The following is a 19,512-nucleotide window of genomic DNA, read 5'->3' on the forward strand; positions in this document are numbered from 1 at the left end:
ATAAGAGGGGAATCCCCATCACAGTACTTGCCAGCCTGTCTGCTTGACACTAATTCTAACACCTGGGAATACCTGGGGAAGAAAACAATACATGCATTGATTTTTGGCACACCCTGATGTGATAGTGAAAGAGACTGACCTTTGACCCCAAACATAAATGCTGGGATCACCATTTTTTGTACTGCCAAAATAGACCACGATATGGACTAGGAGAAAATGTGGAGGATTGGAAAGTCTGCTTTTGTACTTTTTCAAGTGCCTTGATCAGGTTAAGAATGGCGATGTCATGCAAAAGTACAGCTTTTGTATGTATGACTCATTTATATTGATTTATATATTTCGTCTGGGGGACTGTTCATGGCACAGCTGGTACAAAGGCATGCGTATGCACAGATCCATCCCCATGTATCAATAATGGTCTAGTCTCCGCAGTGGTAAACAATTAGACCAGACCAAATTTTTGAATAAAAAGGGGATTAGGAACACACTGACAGATGGGTAACAGGAAATGAAAATTTAGGAGGCAATGAGGAAACAGGAGGAAGTTATTGATCCTAACACAGGTTCTTTTGTTTTGAAACTTTAGAAATAACATGCTGACATTTAAAATCATTCACAGCAATATGGCATTGTCAAACAAATATGGCGAGATTTTGAACCATATTCAGAATACAGCTAGTGCATGTACCAGTATGTGTACTCTGTGACGACAGGTAATTTGAAAATCTCCATGTAGGACGTACAGTCCATTCACTCACTGGTCTATTTTGACATGGGTCTCTCTCAAATTGAGAGAACTGATGTCAGATTTCTTCAGAAATGTGCACGGCTCACAAATTATGGGGTAAACAAGGGAAAGAAAGGGGGTGGTTGAGAGAGACAAACAAATGAATCGCAGATATACCCCAATATCTACAGTGCACAGTGACTGCTATTTAAGTAAAGCATTGCCAAATACTGTTCCAGGTCACTGCATTTCCATTAACGGCTTGCTTAGTGTTTGCAACCATTGTTCATATGATGGATGAACATCGACTGCGGTGAATGGAAAAACCATTCACCTGGTATAATGGCAAGCTATTAAAAGAAAATGAATTCCAGGAAAAGAAAACCTGTAAGGGGAAAGTGGTCACAGGAGGGAAAATTGGATAGCTGACATGGAGAAAATGCTTGCATTGATTGTGTGTGGAATGAGGAACAAAATTCCACAAAAATGGCTCAATCACTTTGTTTGGCTGAAAATCTGGCAAACACATGTTAGATGCCACGTGAGGCCACTGATCAGCACTCTGACTTTTAACGATGGCAGCATTGAAAAAGAGAGACATTGCAACACTTGGGTTTTCCCATACGTATTTCACTTGTTATGCCAGCAATTAAAGTTGTAAGCTTGTTTTGTCCAGAGCTCTGACACAACAATCACACTCATTTTCAGTCTAAGTACTGGTGTATGAATAAGAAAAAACCCATATTATCTGAGGCAAAATGTATGAAGTTTCCTTTTGATATGTAATGAACAATTTTCTGAACATTCACTTTCCCTTGAGATATAAGGCAAAACTTGCAGACTTTCGCTTGCTATAAAAGCAAAACTTGTGACCTTTCACTCACTGGCAGAAGCAAAATTTTATGAACACTTACTTTCTCTTGCAATGTTAAGTAAAATTTTAAAACTTTCAATTGGTATCTAAAGCAAAAGTTAAGCATTTTCAAGTGGCAAATTTCAAAGAACTTTCACTTGACATTTAAGGCAAAATGTTGAGAACTTTCAGTTTGCAGCTGTATGTCATAACTTACGTGTTTCCACCAGCATATCTCTGATTCATGTCAGCTCCATTGTCCAACAGAAACTTCAGAACGTCCACTCTCTTCTTGCTAATATCAGAGAGAAATGGAAAAGAAAGAGATGAATTCAACATTCTGAGAACATACAATCCTATCAAAGTAAAATCATTGAGAACCTATGTCCTGCACCAGTTGATAGTAACAAGTCCAGTGACCTGGGAATGGTAGAAGGGGTCATTTTGATACCCTTAATAGAAAAAAGTGTGATCTTTCTTAAATTGTGTTTTGAAAATCAACAATTTCTTTTCCAGCACTAACTTCTTTCCAAGAATTTCAAAATATATTGATAAAATATAACGTGCTGACTGTGTGTGAACCCTTACTACTCTCAACATTACCAGAACAACATTAGATTTCAAGAATTTAAAGAGCCCTTACACTTTAATTTGTTCAGTTAGAACCCTGTGCATCAAGACATCTTGTTCATTTAGTTTGAAACCGTATCCCTGCTCAACCAGCCATGTGGCACAGTCCAGGAAGTCGTTGGCAATGGCCAGATGGGGCAGACTGGGAGGTGAACGCACGTCTTCTTTGTCCAGGGCGTCGGGAATTTCACTGTTGACGTCGTGGTTCAGCAGCAAGGCGAGGGCGTCGATCCTTCCCTGCATGGCGCAGCAGTGGATGGCTAGCAACTCCTTGCAGTTACGGTGAGTCAGGGAAATGTTGCTTTCAAGCTGGATAGCAGGTGAAAATAAAATAAAAAGCATTAGACACAATATCTTACAATAATTTTATGGGAATAAAATACAATCTCTATAAAACTTGAAATGAAAAAAATGTTGTCATGCAATGTACCGGTATTTCAGTTGACCGCACTTTACTTTTCATTGTGAAATATGACAACAGATATGATAGGATTTTACATTCTGAACAAATGACTTGATATTCTTATCAAATGATTCAGTAAATATGATTTCATCAATTTGCTGGCAATGCACAGCATAGCTTTTGATCATATTTTATGTTGAATCTTTTTTTTTTAATCCGCCCAGTTTTTAGGGGCAAGTTGAACTTAGTAAGTACTGTATAGCATAATTCAAGAGGTAAATGAAAGGCTACATCCCTCATGAAGGGCGCCCCCATAGTCAAATAAAGGAGGGCACCTGTGTGAATAAAACTATTTTTGTTCAAGTTGAAATAATTGAGAAAAGCAAGAGAAATAGTCATGTAAACATGAATAAGGACATAATAGGTGTGTGAAAGAATAATAGCAACTTACAAGCAACTGAATGCATTCTGTCTGGGTTGGTTTACCAGATTCACCGTAGCATTTCACGTGCAATGCAGTGTTCCCTTCACTGTCCTCAGCATTGATGTATCCACCATTGTCAAGCAACACCTTAGAATGAGAAAATAGACAAAGATTTCAATTATATTCCCATATTTTTATGGATAAAACACATACAGTATTTACATAATAAAATGTACTTTCACAGAAAATCACCAAACAACATACCCCATCACCCTATCTGTATATTGTGTATAGTGACTGTGAAACAACAGATTGCATTTTCTGCTACACATGTCTAGTTCACCAGTCTAGCCACCAATTTTAGAAGGTATATGCCTTGAAGAAAAATTTCAAATTTTGACACGATGGAGAAGATAAACTTTTGACTTTCACAAAATCAAGAATGAAAAAAATACCATCTGTGTGTTTTGTTTAGACTTGAAAAGACTAGAAAAGTATTGTAAAATTTGGAAGTCTCAAAAAATCTGTCCCTGCGGCGCATTCTTTCAAACAATGAATTTGTTTGCTAGCTTTGTGGAGTATGTGTGACACTCGTGTTAAAGAATTGAGAAAGCATGACGCTGTTTCCAGAAGCACACAGTACGCCATACAACAGATCGAAAAGCGCTTACAGTGTACAACAATACACACAGAACCAACTTATGTCAAATGACTGACCTGTATGGTGGCGGCGTCTTTGGCTCTGTGTAACGCAGTAGCACCTTTGTAATCAACAAGATTAACATCAACTCTTTCCTTGAGAAGTTCTTTTATCACTGATATGCAGCCAAAATAAGCAGCGGTGTGGATCAAAGTACTACCATTTATACACCTACAAAAAATCACAAAACGGGAAAATTATCAGAAGTTGCAAATTCCTGTTTTTCCAGTAAGTACATTTCCTCTGTGTACAGTTTTGCCATTACAGCCATCCAAATGTATCTTAATTTTGATACTGCAATTTTATCTCCAAAAAAAGTGAGTGGTTTTGCAAAAAGTGTTTGTCAAATGTGTCCCACTGATTGTGTTTACAGTTATTCTGCAGTATAAGGATTCTGTCGCAAAATGAGAAGCACAACTTGTACCTACAACATGAATCTGCTACTTTCAGTAAAACATTCATAATTTATTTCGACAAACAATAAACATTGTTTTAGTGCTTACCTGCTTCTCAGACTAGCAAAAGTCTGTATTCCCAACACATGATCATCAACTAATTGTTTCAGTAAATACGTGTCACCATCCATTAACTTTGGTATCGATGCTGTCAAGTGCTCATAATACTCTGCAATAAAAGTAACAGAAAATGAGTAAATGAATGAATGAATGAGGAAATGAATAAATAAATAAATAAATAACTGAATGACTGAATGACTGGATGAATAAATAAATAAATAAATAAATAAATAAATAAATAAACAGTAAACTACTAATATTTCCTAATGTCAGTCAGGTTTTATTGACTTCATGAACTTTTACTTCTACAAAAAGTGGATATGGAATCAAGTAAGGCTTCTAATCATCTGATGATCACGGCTTATCATTGGCTGTTACCAAGTAGCAGTTGCTTTTTCTGTATACAATGAACATTGTGATTGGCCGAAAACCTGGTTTAAATAACATATATCTACGGGTAGATTTCAACATACAGGAGGGTACTAATACTCTGTGACCAACTAGATTGATATAATGCTACTTTTGCAATCAGAAGGAGCGTTACCCACCAGTGAGGAATGTTTTGAGTTCATCGTTCCTGACAAGATCAAACGCTGTCCTGCTTTGGTTGTTCTTCATGTGAACATTGGCACCCCACTCAACAAGGAGCTGATTAAAATGGAGAGATGGCAAGAAGTCAGGATGGAAACAGTAGGTAACTTGGTGCAATTGGAGAACACTGGATCCAATATTTCTTACGGAAACAATAAGAGTTTACTTGGAGGGGCTTTCCATGGAGAACAATACTAAGACCTTTCAGGATGATTTGATTTTGTAAAATTGTCCAATGTGGGTCCACTGTTCTCCAGTCTTGCATATTCTTTACATGGAGAACTATTCTACTCACAAAACATGTCATTCGTATGTAAAGATTTTGAGAAGCATTACATATTGAAGAAACTGTGGCTATCTTGCAGCAAATTGTCATAAAAATTTTTCAGTGACATAAAAAAAATTCAACCAGGGTATAGTCGCTACTAATACAAGTTACAGACTTTTGATTTGTTGATACGCTGACACTATTATACTATTTGACTGTGTCAAATATTGCAAGCTACACAGATTTTCAAAATGTAACATGACAAATATGGTCTCAATGGCGAGTATATCAAATTCGACATGTCACCACGATGATTTCAAGATTTCAGAAATTTGGCAGAGTTGCTTATAATACCACCATATTGAGCAGGCATCTTCAAATGCAAATTGTTATTAATTTAAGAACACTCTGATGTACGTTGTATCTGACTGTTCTGACAAATCTGCTAAAAAGTATGCAATATTAAGAAGCAAAATCCACATCTTTGGAAAAAAATATAAAATACAAGTCAACCTACATCAGTGATTAGGTAATGTACCAATGTATTTCACTGTAAACTTTATGCTGAAATTTTTTAAGGTAGTATGCGCCTCAACATTTTGTTCAAACTTTCTGCAAGGAAACTTTAAGGCATTCCCCATCAGAATATGGCTGCTGTCCCAGTATTAACTTGAAGAAAGATTACATTTTCAGTTTTAACAAAAATAAGCTGGTGAAAAGTTTAATTACTCCACAAGCTTCCAAATAAACCCCTACAAGTGGCTGACCAAAAAGGAATGCAAAAAGTTTGAGAGTCTGAATATCTATCCCAGAGGCGCATTCTATCCTAAAAAACTTTTTATAGTTTGAGCCGTGTACAGATGGAATTAGTTATACTGATCCATACTCTTGTACAGTTTGATATTTATGAAAATTATGAAGAAAAAAACATATGTGAACGTAAAGTCAATACTGATTGAAAACTAGAAATACAAATATGCTACAATGTGATGCTCTGTGTGTTTGCAAAGTAGTAGTTTTAATGAACTGGAAGGCAAAAAAGTGACATCAGTGATACTAAATAAGGTAAATTCTGGTTGATCATATAATGAAATCATTTCCAATGAGTCACAAGTATTTGCAAAGTAGTAATTTTAATGAACTGGAAGGCAAAAAAGTGACATCAGTGATACTAAATAAGGTAAATTCTGGTTGATCTTAAAATGAAATGATTTCTAATGAGTCACAAGTAGAAATGAAAAGCTATTATATTGTGTTGTACAGGATGGGTGAAACAACACTGAGGAGCTGAGGTGCTGACTTCTGAAAATGTAAAGATGTGATAGAAAGATTTCAACAAAGAAATATCGGTTGACAAGATTACAGCTGCCATATGAGTATCACTGTAAAAGAAAGATGGAGCTCTTCTCTGACCTTGACCTTACAGACTGTGACCTGATGGGAATTGTTGTGCAAATTTTATGGACTTCAGCCAGTGTTGGTGAAGTCTCAATCTTTTGTCTCATTCCACCACAGATCCTTGAGAAAAATTTCTCGAGGGTCTATAGATATAGTTTGGCAGGCTTGGGCTGTAAACAGGTTAACTGTGTGTAAGACATTACATGAGTGTTTTAATACTACTAGGGTAAGAGACTTGCTTCAACTCTGAAAAAGAACTGAGTGGGAGATGACAGCCCATCATCAGAGAAACAATAAATGATCAAGCTAGCATAACCAGACATTGTGATCATGTTTTAAAACATGTACAGAATTTCTACAGAAACGCTGAGATGGTTTACCTGTGCCACTGTATCATGTGAATACTGCATGATGGGAATAAATGCCATGCGTTATTATGCTGTTTTTAGATCACTAAATATTTAAAACTAGATCAACTACACACCCAGATTATTCTGTTAGTATGCTTTAGTCACATCATGAATTTACACTCAGAGACTAATGTAGTGATGTGATTTAGTAACTGAGGATGGGTGAGTGAAAAAGCAGAGAGTGCAATGTATTATCAGGTTAGTAAGAGTTAATGTTATTGTAAACGTTACACACCAGTTTAGTTTGACAATTTTATCTGATTGTGTAATTATATCTCTCCTTTACAGATGTCATCTAATGCTCTAATGTCTGATGAAACAACAGTGAAAGGTTTTTAAACAGAAATGATGATTATGGAAGAATACAAATGTCTTCAGGTCTAATTTTTATCACGAGTCATTTTCATTTCAATTTCATTTTTAATTTGTATTGTACCAGTCGTCGGAAAGACCTTGATTGGTTTTCATTGCCTTCATATCAACTTACAGATGGAGAAGATAATAAAAATTTTATAACGTATGAAATCTGATAGAAAAATATGCAAATAAGGTACCAATTGCTAGGTTTTGTACACTATTATGTATGGTGCAGGGAGTTCTCTATTGAACATTCACAACATTTAACATCTACATTACCGGTATTATGCAAAATATAAATGTACCGGTATGTGTGTTTTTTAGGTAAGCAAACCTACCCTATTTAAACTCTGATCAAAACTGTCAGTTTTTTTTGCAATTAAATTTTTAAAAATCATGAAAAATTCTGCCAACATTTTCCTTTTTTTGGTTACACCCCATTAAAAATTAAAACTTCCAAAATAAAACATTCCCAGCCGACCATTCTATTTCCTGATGGCAAGTATAATGGTACATATATTGTGTGGCCTTATTTGAGCTCATCATCAAATTTGAGAAGTCATATCATGATGCTCACAGCCATTAAACACCAAGGAAAAGCCTCCTTGTGAGGGTTTGCTTCCCGGTAATAAATCATTTTCATGACTAGATCTTTCCATTCTTTGCCGAGTGTTTACGGAATATGTGCATGCATCAAAGCCTGACTGGGGTTCTCTTTGTCCATCAAACACAGTAGTTCAGTCACTATTACAATTTACAGAACACTACATTTTGTATCAGTATCGGACATCATGGGGAAAATTAAACAATCTTGAGCTTTGTTCTCCACACAATTCAGTGGTTTTTGCTAAGAGTGGTACGTAAGTAAACTTCAGACAGTTCCCCAGTCATGTTAGTCAACAGGGTTCCCTCAGAATTTACTAATTTACTAATTTTGTAATGCAATCCTACTGCGGGGAAAACAGAAATGGTACTAAGTTTTCCAAAACACTTATGGTACATGCATGTACCTGTGTTTTCTAACTTTTGCAAAAAACGTGTTGACATGGTGATGGCAATTTTAGAATAGATGGGTCACAGGATCCATGACGGATGTAAATGTATTTAAACGGTTGAGGATATCCACTGTCAAGCTATACACTACTTAAGTCACATATGTATACCACACTTTAAAAGAAATAGGGATTGAATGTTGAGAGCAAAGATATTAAAAATGAAAGAAAGAAAGTTACAAAGATACACACGAAAGAAGTGATTAAATAAAACTAATCTCATTATACCACTTTATGATGAGAGGAAAATGTGTTTCCTTGTCCCATGGCTAATCTAAACATCTATGTTTGCATGCAAGGAGGAGAAATAAAAACACAAAAATAAACTTTTTACGAACACATAATATCACTGTTGTTGTTGTGAAACACTTTTAATGACATGAAATAAAACACTGGCATCACAAAGGGACATCAATCAAATTCATTTCCTTCTTTCGTGGTATCTTAAGTACTTTAAGTGCAAACTTTTCCCTGTGGTAAAAGTCACATCAAGGGTGGAGGTACAGGAAATGGCCCGCATACAGTGATTCTTGATGAGGGTTTGAATAATAAACCATGTCTTAAGGAGGGACCTTTGATCACGGGAACTGATACTGTGAACTGTACGTCCTCACGGTTTCCTTCAAGAAAGTACTGGTACAGGTATGTATTCTTGCAATAAATAAGGCAATACGTTGTTTGCATTGGGAAAACACTTGAATGCGACCTTTTCCCATTTCCTGCATATTGATCCACCAATCCATCCAACCATAGAGATGGTGGATGGATCAGTTTCAGAACAAAGGTCTGCGTGATGTTCAAACATATGACAAATTTCCTGTTATTTGTTGGGTGCGATATCGTCAATGATGCATTGTGGGATTGATGATGTCATGTGACAAGTATGATGTCACGGCTAGCTTACCTGACTTATTCCCTTGGAGAGCCCTTCAACAGCGCAGAAGAAAGGTGTGCCTCCATTTGTGTTCTTAGAGTCAATGTACGCACCACTCTCAAGTAGATACAGGACAAGTCTCTGTTTGGACACAAAACAATACAAGAATATAGGTACACAAGACAGTGCCTCTGGGGGATGAGATTTACATAGTAATAGCAACAACAAAAATACAGACCAGTGTCACTTACATGTAAATGACAGAATGGAATGAAGTATATGTATATACACTGTACATATATCATAATAGTAATTTCACTGGTAAAATTATATCCTCATTAATAAACTCTTGTGACCAGAAGAATTCGACAAATTTTTTTGACAGAAATTAATCTTGTATTTTTTATGCTTTTTACAGTGTACCGTAGTACTACTTGTTATATTTTAATTAATGCCTTGTAGTATTTTTTGCAGACCATGTTGAAATTTTGTTGGGTTTCACCAATTGTTATTGTTTACAGAAACTTACATAGTGTCCATTTCTAGCGGCCCAGTGTAATGCTGTATTCCCTGTACGTTTCTCTTTGGCATTGATGAAGGACGGCCTCTTCTTCCTGAAGAAGACCACCAGTTTCTGCACAGTGTCAAGTTCACCCATCTTGGCCGCCTTGAAGTAGAGAAGTTCCCACTGCAGCGTGTTGCCGGGGAAAACTTGATACATGAAACTGAAACCATAGCAACAAGATTGTCAACATCATGACTCAGTGTGATGGGGTACTTGCCACAAGATGGCGCTCTTGCAATATACTGGCTTGACATGCAATGTATGTACCGCTGTTACCCAAAATGCAGTGGGTTTCAATCAGTGCTACAACTCTGTATGTGAGACAGTTTGAGCTTCAGCAAACATCTTCTAACTTCAGCTGTAATTGTTACTAAAAACAGCTACATTGTTGATCAAGTGCAATCAACTGTTCAGCTATCAGTCCAGACAGATTTGCCCCATGCTGGTTTAGTGTAACTGAACAATGAGTCAGTGACTTTGAAATGTGTGGTGATACCCAAGCTAATCGTTTACATTATACGTACAATGTGTCTGTGTTATCTACAGAGTTGTAGCACTGAATTGAAACCCACTGTATTCTATAAGCAGCCTGAACAATGTCTTTACAGAGTGTGCACAGCTTTTCAGTCAAAACTTCATAAACGCTGCAAAGTTCAACCCCTCAACTACCTTGTATGTTGGAAATTTCTGCTGCCATGTTGAATTACTATGCACCTTGAGAGCTGGAAAATTCTTGTAGGAACCTACATGTGTTTACATTATCATTGATAATGAGGATAATATTGGCAATGGATGTCAAGGGGTTAATAAGTGAAAGAAACATTAATAAGTTTGCAATTTGCTCTTCACAGACTACCAAAAGAGAGGTTTGTCTCTGTACACAAAACATGATCAGCTGTGCTATCCATGATTCACGCTTTCCTGTCTGAAGGGACAACCATCCTGTCTAAAAAAAGAGGAGGGTGATTCAAGATTTAGGGGAGAGGGTCCAAAAAATACATGTACACAACTCTTCTAGTAAGTAGCATGCAGAAATCAGTCTGTCGGGGAGAAATACACCTTGACAGGGTTGCATACAGAATGGTATTTGAATACTCACATGCTACCAGCTTTCAATGTTTTATTCCGAGACTGGCTTTCAAAGTACATCTGTCAAAAGAAACAAAATACTGCACAGTTAGATTTCTGGCGACTCAATCCCAAGTGAACTGGCAAAATAACAAGTGCATTCTGAAAGCAGTAACACGGGTATGGTAATTAGGATGTGTAGACTGATGTACAGGTCTCAAAGAAAACATTTCTACTAAAGCCTCTATCTCATCCAACTAATCTGAAGTCTTCCACATCACTCTAAAATTACAACTTTTTCATCATGAAGTAATGTTCAATAAACTTCAATGTCACAAACACCTTAGTATTTCTGGAAGGTTAAAATCTCATAAGACCGACGTGACCATGATACAGAGGTTTTTACAATCAGTAACTTACCTCATACTGAGGATAATCTGATGGATTAATATCAATCACTTCACTTCTTGGCAATCCTAGAATCTTCCTGATAGAAACTAGTGGAGAAACGGAAAATCATGATTGAGTCACTGTATACGTATAGGAACCTTCCCACTACATGCTACCAGAAACACTGAGTTGTGTGGTTATTAGGAACACCTTTGATTTTGAGTGATATCACCGTAGTGTTATTAGTTGACGCAAAAAATATTTGAATATTTAACATTTTATAAACAGTGAGCTACAGCTGCTGATATTTTAGTCCAAGGAAGTGTAACTTTTGACATCTTCTTCGTCAGGTGTTTGTTACATGTGTCAGCAATATTGTCAAGTTAACCTCCTTCCCTCTGGGTGTTGAAATACCCAGTACTCAGCCTGCTGACATTGACTGCGTATCTGTGTCCTACATTGTTAGTGCTGATGATCAAATTCAGGTCAAGACTTGAATTCCATCTTCAACAATAACAGTGCGTATCACTCACTGACAAGCTGTATCATTGAGCAAAAGACAGGATATTTCAAAATGCCTTGGGAAGTAGACCAAAAAACTATAGTTAGTATACCGTACGGAAGAAAAGTACAGAAAAATATTGTCAAAATTTAGTAACTGAGCCTTTAATAAATAAAAAAAAGCAGAATTTCAATGACAAAATTCTATGCTCCCGAGCAATATGGAAATACATATCCCTACTGAATTAAAGTTCAAATCCAATGAAATGTTTATTAAGAGGATAAAGAGACATTTCTTACTTTTCTTTTGGCCTTTGGCTTGCGTAAAGTCATCAATATATTCCCCACTCTCTAAATGTTTCAAAACTATTCTCCTGTCTGGTGTAAATGTTTCTTTGAACTTGGCAAGGTAAAACCCTGACCCGCCAGTCAAGCTGAGGTTGATGACCATGGAGAGACACAGATCATTGATGGTAATATTCCTGAAAATCAACAGTATTATCATGGATTAAGGTACTATTCCTGAAAATCAACGGTAATCATGGATTACGGTACTATTTCTGAAAATCAATGGTAATCATGGATGAAGGTACTGTCACAAGAATTCTATGGCAGAATCTGTATTGGGAATATTGTCAGATTATAACCAGCTTACATATCCTGGCTAGTCTGCATGTTGCGTGAACTCATTTTCAAAACTTGTTGAAGAAATCTACTTTTATGATATTGATTTTGTGAAAATCCAGAAATTGATTTTCGCTACAGATTTAATAAACAATAATAATGGCAGTTTTGAATTTCACTTATTGATAATTTGAAGTGATTTATTTGTGTTGTTGTTCAAAAATTTGTGTAGTGACTTCAAACTTGTTCTTGCTTATGAAAGAGAATATGTTTTGTGTCACTGAGCAATGCATGAGCAAAAGTTGAAACTTGTATTATCACAGAATTACCTGAAATGATATCTACACTTTATAAGTTTGTCTTAAGGAGATATCTTATTTACTGACTGCGCAAATACTTTTTCCCAGCAATTTGATGTCCAAAGATAGTTCAACAAATTGAAAAGGTGACGAAAAATCTTTCATTTTAAAAAAATTGAAATAGAAGAACAAAGAACTTACCTAGGCACTGTCATGGTATCAAACCTCTGCTTCATTTTCTCAGCTACAACAGCTCTTGTCTGAAAGTTAAAATATTTGAAATACAGTCATAATTTATGAAAAGTAACACATTCAAGAGAATTAGAAGTTTTATAAAATTTCTATTCAGTCAGTGATCTTAATTTCCTATCTCTGATATTTTGACATAGAGTGTGATCAATAGCAGAAATCTGTCACCTTGCCAGCCTCCGAAAAGAAAGAACGTTATCAACAGAATTTTTCAAAGAAAATCTATGAGAAAAGTTGTAAATTTGCCAGAGTTTTTAGACACTAACTATCGCAGTCACTCCACACGAGTGACTGTATAACTATCATAGAAGACTGTCTTGATATTCATGGTTGTAGGGAATACCTGTAGGGATGTATGGATTCAACCTTTTTCAGCCGTACTTTGCAATTATTAGTGCTCAACTTTGGGAAAAAGGAATCAATTTAAACCAAAGTTGGTTGTAAAGAGGAAAAGTATGAACACATTACCTCTGCCTGGATTTCATCAACATGTCTCCACCATTTGTTACACTCATCCAAGTCATAGATATTGGTTAGTCTTTTATACTCTGTGAAAAAAAAGACAACTGTTGTGTTTAAAAATGTGTAATCTTAAATGTTTCATTGCTACACAAGAGCACTAGCAGAGAATGCATTAAGGTAATGACCGTTTGGTGAGTGAGAGACTTGTCAAGAAATACTGCGCAGAACAAAACTTTAATGAGAACAGCATATATTTGTTTTCAGTGATATTTTGGGTCAATATACAAAACTTATCAGTAACTTATCAAGTTATCAGTATATACACCATTATTATACACCTACTGCCGTAACCTATGGGAGTTTGACCGTCCAATAACTTTCCGTATTTTGTATAGTACGCGGAGTCCCGAATACGAGAGACGCGCGACGCGCAATTTTCAGGGCTTTGTAACAATTTTATTTCAACAATTGCGCGTGTTCCACTCATATTGTGCGTGCCGCATCCTTCAAAATTTACCATAGAATTAGTTTATACGAACGATTAATGGAGGGAGGTGTATAATAATAGGGTTATACACAAAATACGGCTCTGTATGGACGAGGGCTCAGTGAGTGACATATTGGACTAGCCTTCGGCTCGTCCAATACGTCACTCACTGAGCCCTCGTCCATACAGGGCCATATTTTGTGAATAACCCTATAATACATGTACATCTCTGTATGATCACCGCCTTAACTCTGCTCAGTACAATGTTGTGTACTTGAACTCAGCAGATGATGATTCACAAATAGAAAGGAAGAATATGTCTTGGGGACTGATTTTCAGGCTTTCATTTTTTTCAGTACTTTCCTGGTCTACCACTTGAGGGGACTCATTTTAAAGCTCTTGGTGTAAAAAACATTTTTTCCATCTCAGTTTTGGGAAATCAAAAAATCAATTTTTTCTCAAGACTTAACACAGAATTGGCAGCCATAATAAATTTCAAATATTGTTAAAATTTCCATAATATTTTTCTCTTTAAGTTTAAGGTTAAGCTTAAGTCATTTTCAAGGCATGTCACCTTTAAAAAGGGCTTGAAATCGCATCTCTTTGAGAGAGCTTTCTGATTTTTAAGTCTTGTTCAGCGCCTTAGAACATTACAGTAATGGATTTTGGCGCTATATAAATGCTTTTGATTGATTGATTGATTGAAGGCATAAACTACCTTAAATATCAATAAATATCAAAATTTCAAGCTAGAGTGTTTTTCTGTGTTTTGAGGTGACATCCACTCACCACTCTCATAAGACTCAAGATTGCTTTTGAGTTCTTTCTTTCTTTTCAACTCTGCCATGGTGTTGATTATCGCTGGGAAATTCTCCAACTCATGGTTGGCTTCACGGATCAGCTGGGTCAGCTCACTCTGTCATTGACAAAAATGATGAAAGAGTTCGAATATCTTCAAAAGTAGTTGCTGGTCCACCCAAAATTTAAACACTTCATGATGATAGTAATGCAGAGAATCAAGAACATGCACCAAGACAACCATGTAAGATGTTAAATGAAATTTGAAAGTTCCCTACATAAACAATACATGTAGCTGTATGTTTTAACTATTCAAGTTTATGAGATTATTACAATGTCCATATAAATAAAAAAAATCAGAAAAGAGGAATGAACCAATACATTGCTTTACGATACTTAACATACATGATCCTGACAGTTCCTACTCTGAAACTCCATTCAAAATGTCCATGGGAAGGCATTAGACTGGTATCTGCAATTTTCCATTTCTATATTATCTTTCACAGTATAAGTGTACAGTATACCATAGCGCTAATGCATATACCAACTTTCATGATGTGTATTATTTTGAAAAATAAAATATGGTCACCGGGGAAGAGTTGGTTAGTTGATTTATTGATTGATTGAAAAGCAAAAAACGCACGACCTACCAGTCTATTGATGACAGCTTTGGCTTGCTTCAGTTTGTAACCACACATGAAATACACACACATGTATGATGACATAGCCATTGGATCAGCCTGAAACACAAACAATGACACAGTATATCAAGCAAACTGCTACACTTAGAAACGACCGATTTGAAAAGTTTTCATAAAATGTCAAACTGCAGCATTTGGTTTCTGAAGCAGAGAGATTTTTTGTGTGAGAAAAACTGACAGCAAATCTTGGAGTGAGTTGAACATAACCGGTGTGATTACCAAAACAATGTTTGACTTAAAAAGTGCATAGTTACACATGTGGGTAAACAAAGTGTAAACAGCAAAATAAATTTTGTGTGTGGCACATTAAACACAGAGTCAATGCACATTCTCCTCTGATTACAAGTTACTGTAATGACAATTTCTTTGACATTGTTAAAATTACAGATAGCCTTCAAATGTGACATACCTCCACCAGGTCTTCAGAATCAACAGGTGTCTTCAAACGGATAATTTTCTCAAACACTTTCAGCGCCAGATTAATTGTCCACCTGTCGTTTAACATGACTTCAGTTGTGAACGTCCCAGGTGCGAATGAATTGACCAATGCGCACAGGACACGACTATCGACCAAATCATCCATGTTTGTGACAACCAATCGTCTTCCTTCGCGTACAGTCTGTAACAGAAACAAATTTCAATTTAGTTTATTTTGTTACAGCGTGCACCTAATTTCATCAAGGCTCAAGCATTTTTGTTATCATCGGCTGCTTTTTCTAAATTATACTTTATTAACATCTTTCACAAGATTTCACTGTGTCAACACATATTTTAAGAAAAATGGGTACAGTAACATGCCTTTTTAGGCACAGATTTTCTATACACCGTGTTTCCAACACATACATAAAGAACCTGACTGTGGCACCATGTAGGATCTTTCAAAAGCACTCAAGAGCAAACAATCAAGTACTGTATTTATACAAATTGAGATAATCAATATATACCGGTACACATACATACAATAAAATCAAAATATTACATGTATCACATATAACATGGTACAATGGTGATATAGAGCATATCTTCTCATTGTTCAAAACTTGTTTTGAGAGAAGAAAATAATGTCTGATTGCATCTCAAAATTTCATGAAGATTTCATGTGAAAAGTTTCATGTGAATGATTGCATCAAGACAAGTAAGCAACAAGCATGTTGCTTGCACAAATATGAGACTTAAAGGCTTAGCCACAACCAATCTCAAAAGAGATGTAAAGCAGCATACACATACACAACATGTAGACACAACTTTTCATAGTGACACAATGTGGCAATCTTCATGAACTTTTGCCAACAATTGTTTGCGTCATCATTCCAAAATCTGGGTCATTGACCAACAAATGTGTACTCATACCAGTATACAAACACACAGATATACAAACAATGTATAAATATTATCATGGAGGTACATGTACATTAGTAATTGCAGTAGTAATACAAAAACAGAATAATGTGCAAATATAGACTACAGACTTTTTTCATTACAATTTCCATCAAATCAATAATGAAGGTGGAATCATGCGGTACATGATTAGAAATGACAGGCACCATAGAATTTACTTTGCATCCCATAGTCTTTCAACTGCCTACCTGTAATTGTGCATTTATCATTTCTATGATGCAATCATCAGCATCCGGTGGCTGCCAGTTTTTCCGCTGTGGTTTATATTTGTTCACAATTTCATAGCCAGGAAATTTGTCATATTCTGGCATCGGCTCCTGTTGAGTGTAATAGAAAGAAAATATAAATATCTTTGAACAAGAATACATACAAAAATACACATAATTAAAGCTGCAAGCAGCGTTGGCGGGGCCCAAGCGGATAACATGGTTGAAAGATCTTGTACTAATGATATTATGTGCAAAATTCGATCTTGCAAAAGTATGATTTTGAACATCATCTCATCATAGTTACTGTACGTGTCAGTGGGAATTGCATGTTTTATGTAAAATCCAGTATGGCGGCCAAATATGAAGGGTGAAGCACTTGTGGTTGTGAATATTGACATATACTCATATTTAAGGGCAAAGGTCATCGAGGTCACGTGATATTTTGTCAAAAAAATTGTAATGCTAAGTTATCCCTATATACCAAAAATCAGACCTCTAGCTCTATTGGCTGGCTCAGAATTAGATATGCGCATAACTAATGAGGTACAGGATGTGGTGTCATAAGGTCTCCCATCATACCAAATATGAAGGGTGTAGCACTTGTGGTTACTGAGTTATGGACATATACGTATATTCAAGGTCAAAGGTCATGAAGGTCATGTGACATTTTGTCAAAAAAATTGTATTGCTAAGTTATCCCTATATACCAAAAATCAGACCTTTAGCTCTATTGACTGGCTGAGAATTAGATATGCACATAATTAATGAGGTACAGGATGTGGTGTCATAAGGTCTCCCATCATACTAAATATGAAGGGTGTAGCACTTGTGGTTACTGAGTTATGGACATATACTCATATTTAAGGTCAAAGGTCATTGAGGTCACATGACATTTTGTCAAAAAAATTGTATTGCTAAGTTATCCCTATATACCAAAAATCAGACCTCTAGCTCTATTAGCTGGCTCAGAATTAGATATGCGCATAATTAATGAGGTACAAGATGTAGTGTCATAAGGTCTCCCATCATACCAAATATGAAGGCTGTAGCACTTGTGGTTACTTAGTTATGGACATATATGTATGTTTGAGGTCAAAGGTCATGGAAGTCATGTGACATTTTATTTAAAAAATTGTTTTCCGTGGTTATCCCTATATACCAAAAATCAGACCTCTGGCTCTATTGGATTGCCCAGAATTAGATATGACTCTTACATAGGCCAGAATAAGCCATTGATATAGCTTAGCTGCAGAAGTATAGGGGAGGTCAAAGGTCATTGAAAAATCAGAAAAATAATACTTTAAAAATCTTCTTCTCAAAAACCGCCAGGTCAATTTCCTTGAAATTTCATATATAGCATCTAGGTAGTATTGCCTATAAAGTTTGCGAAAAGATTTTGGATCGGTCAAATTTTATGGAAATGGGACAGTAAAAAACATTTTCATTTCAAAATTGTAGCCAGGTCACATGACTAATTAAAAATTCAAGGGTCAGGTGCACGAGTACTACCCATCACCTGTTACCCCTGCAAGTTTGAGAAGTTTTCGTTCAGCCGTTCGAGAGATCTAGGTGAGCAAAGAAATGGCAGAAGAAGAAGAAGAGGAAGTCAGTAGAACTTGAGCAATAACAATAGGGTCCCAGCCGGTCGGCTTGGGCCCCTAAATATATCAACATATATTTAGAATCACTGTTTTCGTTTGTAAATCTCTTTTTTCCTTTCCACATTAAGTGAAACTCCTGAATTCTGTTTCACATTTGGCAAGATAAAACAAAGTAAAATTTCAAATGACATAGAGGGCGCACTCCAACATGATCCACTTACTGGTGTTGTAGGCAGGGACTCGGTGATCACAGAAGCAGATCCAAATCCAGACAACAGGGATGTAGATTTCTTTATTTTCTTCTTCTTCTTTGCTGGCGGTGGTTCAGGTGACCACTGTGTGTATAAAAATTGAAATTCAAAATGGGCTCACATGTTCAAGTTTTAATACACAGGTAAAAATCGGAATCACATAATACCTTTTGTTGTTAATCTTTAAAGGGTTTTGAAAAAATTGACCAGTTAAAATGCAATATTGGATCTACACAGAATAGCCTTCTGTTTAACTGTGCCCCCACCTGCCATCCCCTCTATTCCCTAACAAAGTAGTAACCTTTTTTAAGGTACTGTAGTATGCACCTTGAAAGTTGAACTTTGAATTGTAAAAGTTTGAGAGTCCAAATATGAGTCAATGAGGTGCATTCTAGCTTGCGGACATTGGCAATCTGTTTTTGACCTAATTTGTACCCATAACTGTGTACCAGTATAGTGGTCACGATTTCTGACATTGAAGTGAACAGATAAGCGGTATTTTTTATTTTACTGGTTTCATACATTTCGACATCAACACTGTTTTGACAATGACATAATCCTAATCTTTAGAAGATTCATGATAACTAGGTATGTTTCAACACACTGGTCTTATCAAAAATATTCACTATTTAGTTCACAACCTGAAAAGAAAAGTAAGGCCATGCACCTCCAAATTGCAGGTCATTGTTTTGAACCTTCGGAAGACC

General features: G+C 36.1%; 1 protein-coding gene across 1 annotated transcript in view; it reads right to left on the bottom strand.

The window, feature by feature from the left end:
* LOC139136765 (uncharacterized) overlaps nucleotides 1-19,512 on the bottom strand; it is a 35,487-nt gene that overhangs the window by 11,299 nt on the left and 4,676 nt on the right. The window contains exons 6-23 of the mRNA XM_070704594.1: nucleotides 18,776-18,889; nucleotides 16,933-17,061; nucleotides 15,756-15,965; nucleotides 15,296-15,385; nucleotides 14,637-14,763; nucleotides 13,367-13,446; nucleotides 12,851-12,909; nucleotides 12,027-12,208; nucleotides 11,256-11,332; nucleotides 10,867-10,916; nucleotides 9,732-9,927; nucleotides 9,233-9,343; nucleotides 4,801-4,900; nucleotides 4,241-4,361; nucleotides 3,755-3,908; nucleotides 3,065-3,184; nucleotides 2,224-2,519; nucleotides 1,798-1,875 (exon numbers count right to left, since the gene is read on the bottom strand). Of these exons, the coding sequence (XP_070560695.1) occupies nucleotides 1,798-1,875; nucleotides 2,224-2,519; nucleotides 3,065-3,184; nucleotides 3,755-3,908; nucleotides 4,241-4,361; nucleotides 4,801-4,900; nucleotides 9,233-9,343; nucleotides 9,732-9,927; nucleotides 10,867-10,916; nucleotides 11,256-11,332; nucleotides 12,027-12,208; nucleotides 12,851-12,909; nucleotides 13,367-13,446; nucleotides 14,637-14,763; nucleotides 15,296-15,385; nucleotides 15,756-15,965; nucleotides 16,933-17,061; nucleotides 18,776-18,889 (2,294 nt within the window). The remainder of the gene's footprint in view (nucleotides 1-1,797; nucleotides 1,876-2,223; nucleotides 2,520-3,064; nucleotides 3,185-3,754; nucleotides 3,909-4,240; nucleotides 4,362-4,800; nucleotides 4,901-9,232; nucleotides 9,344-9,731; nucleotides 9,928-10,866; nucleotides 10,917-11,255; nucleotides 11,333-12,026; nucleotides 12,209-12,850; nucleotides 12,910-13,366; nucleotides 13,447-14,636; nucleotides 14,764-15,295; nucleotides 15,386-15,755; nucleotides 15,966-16,932; nucleotides 17,062-18,775; nucleotides 18,890-19,512) is intronic.

The sequence above is a fragment of the Ptychodera flava genome, chromosome 1 (assembly GCF_041260155.1).
Source record: "Ptychodera flava strain L36383 chromosome 1, AS_Pfla_20210202, whole genome shotgun sequence".
In the NCBI taxonomy this organism is placed as follows: Eukaryota; Metazoa; Hemichordata; class Enteropneusta; family Ptychoderidae; genus Ptychodera; species Ptychodera flava.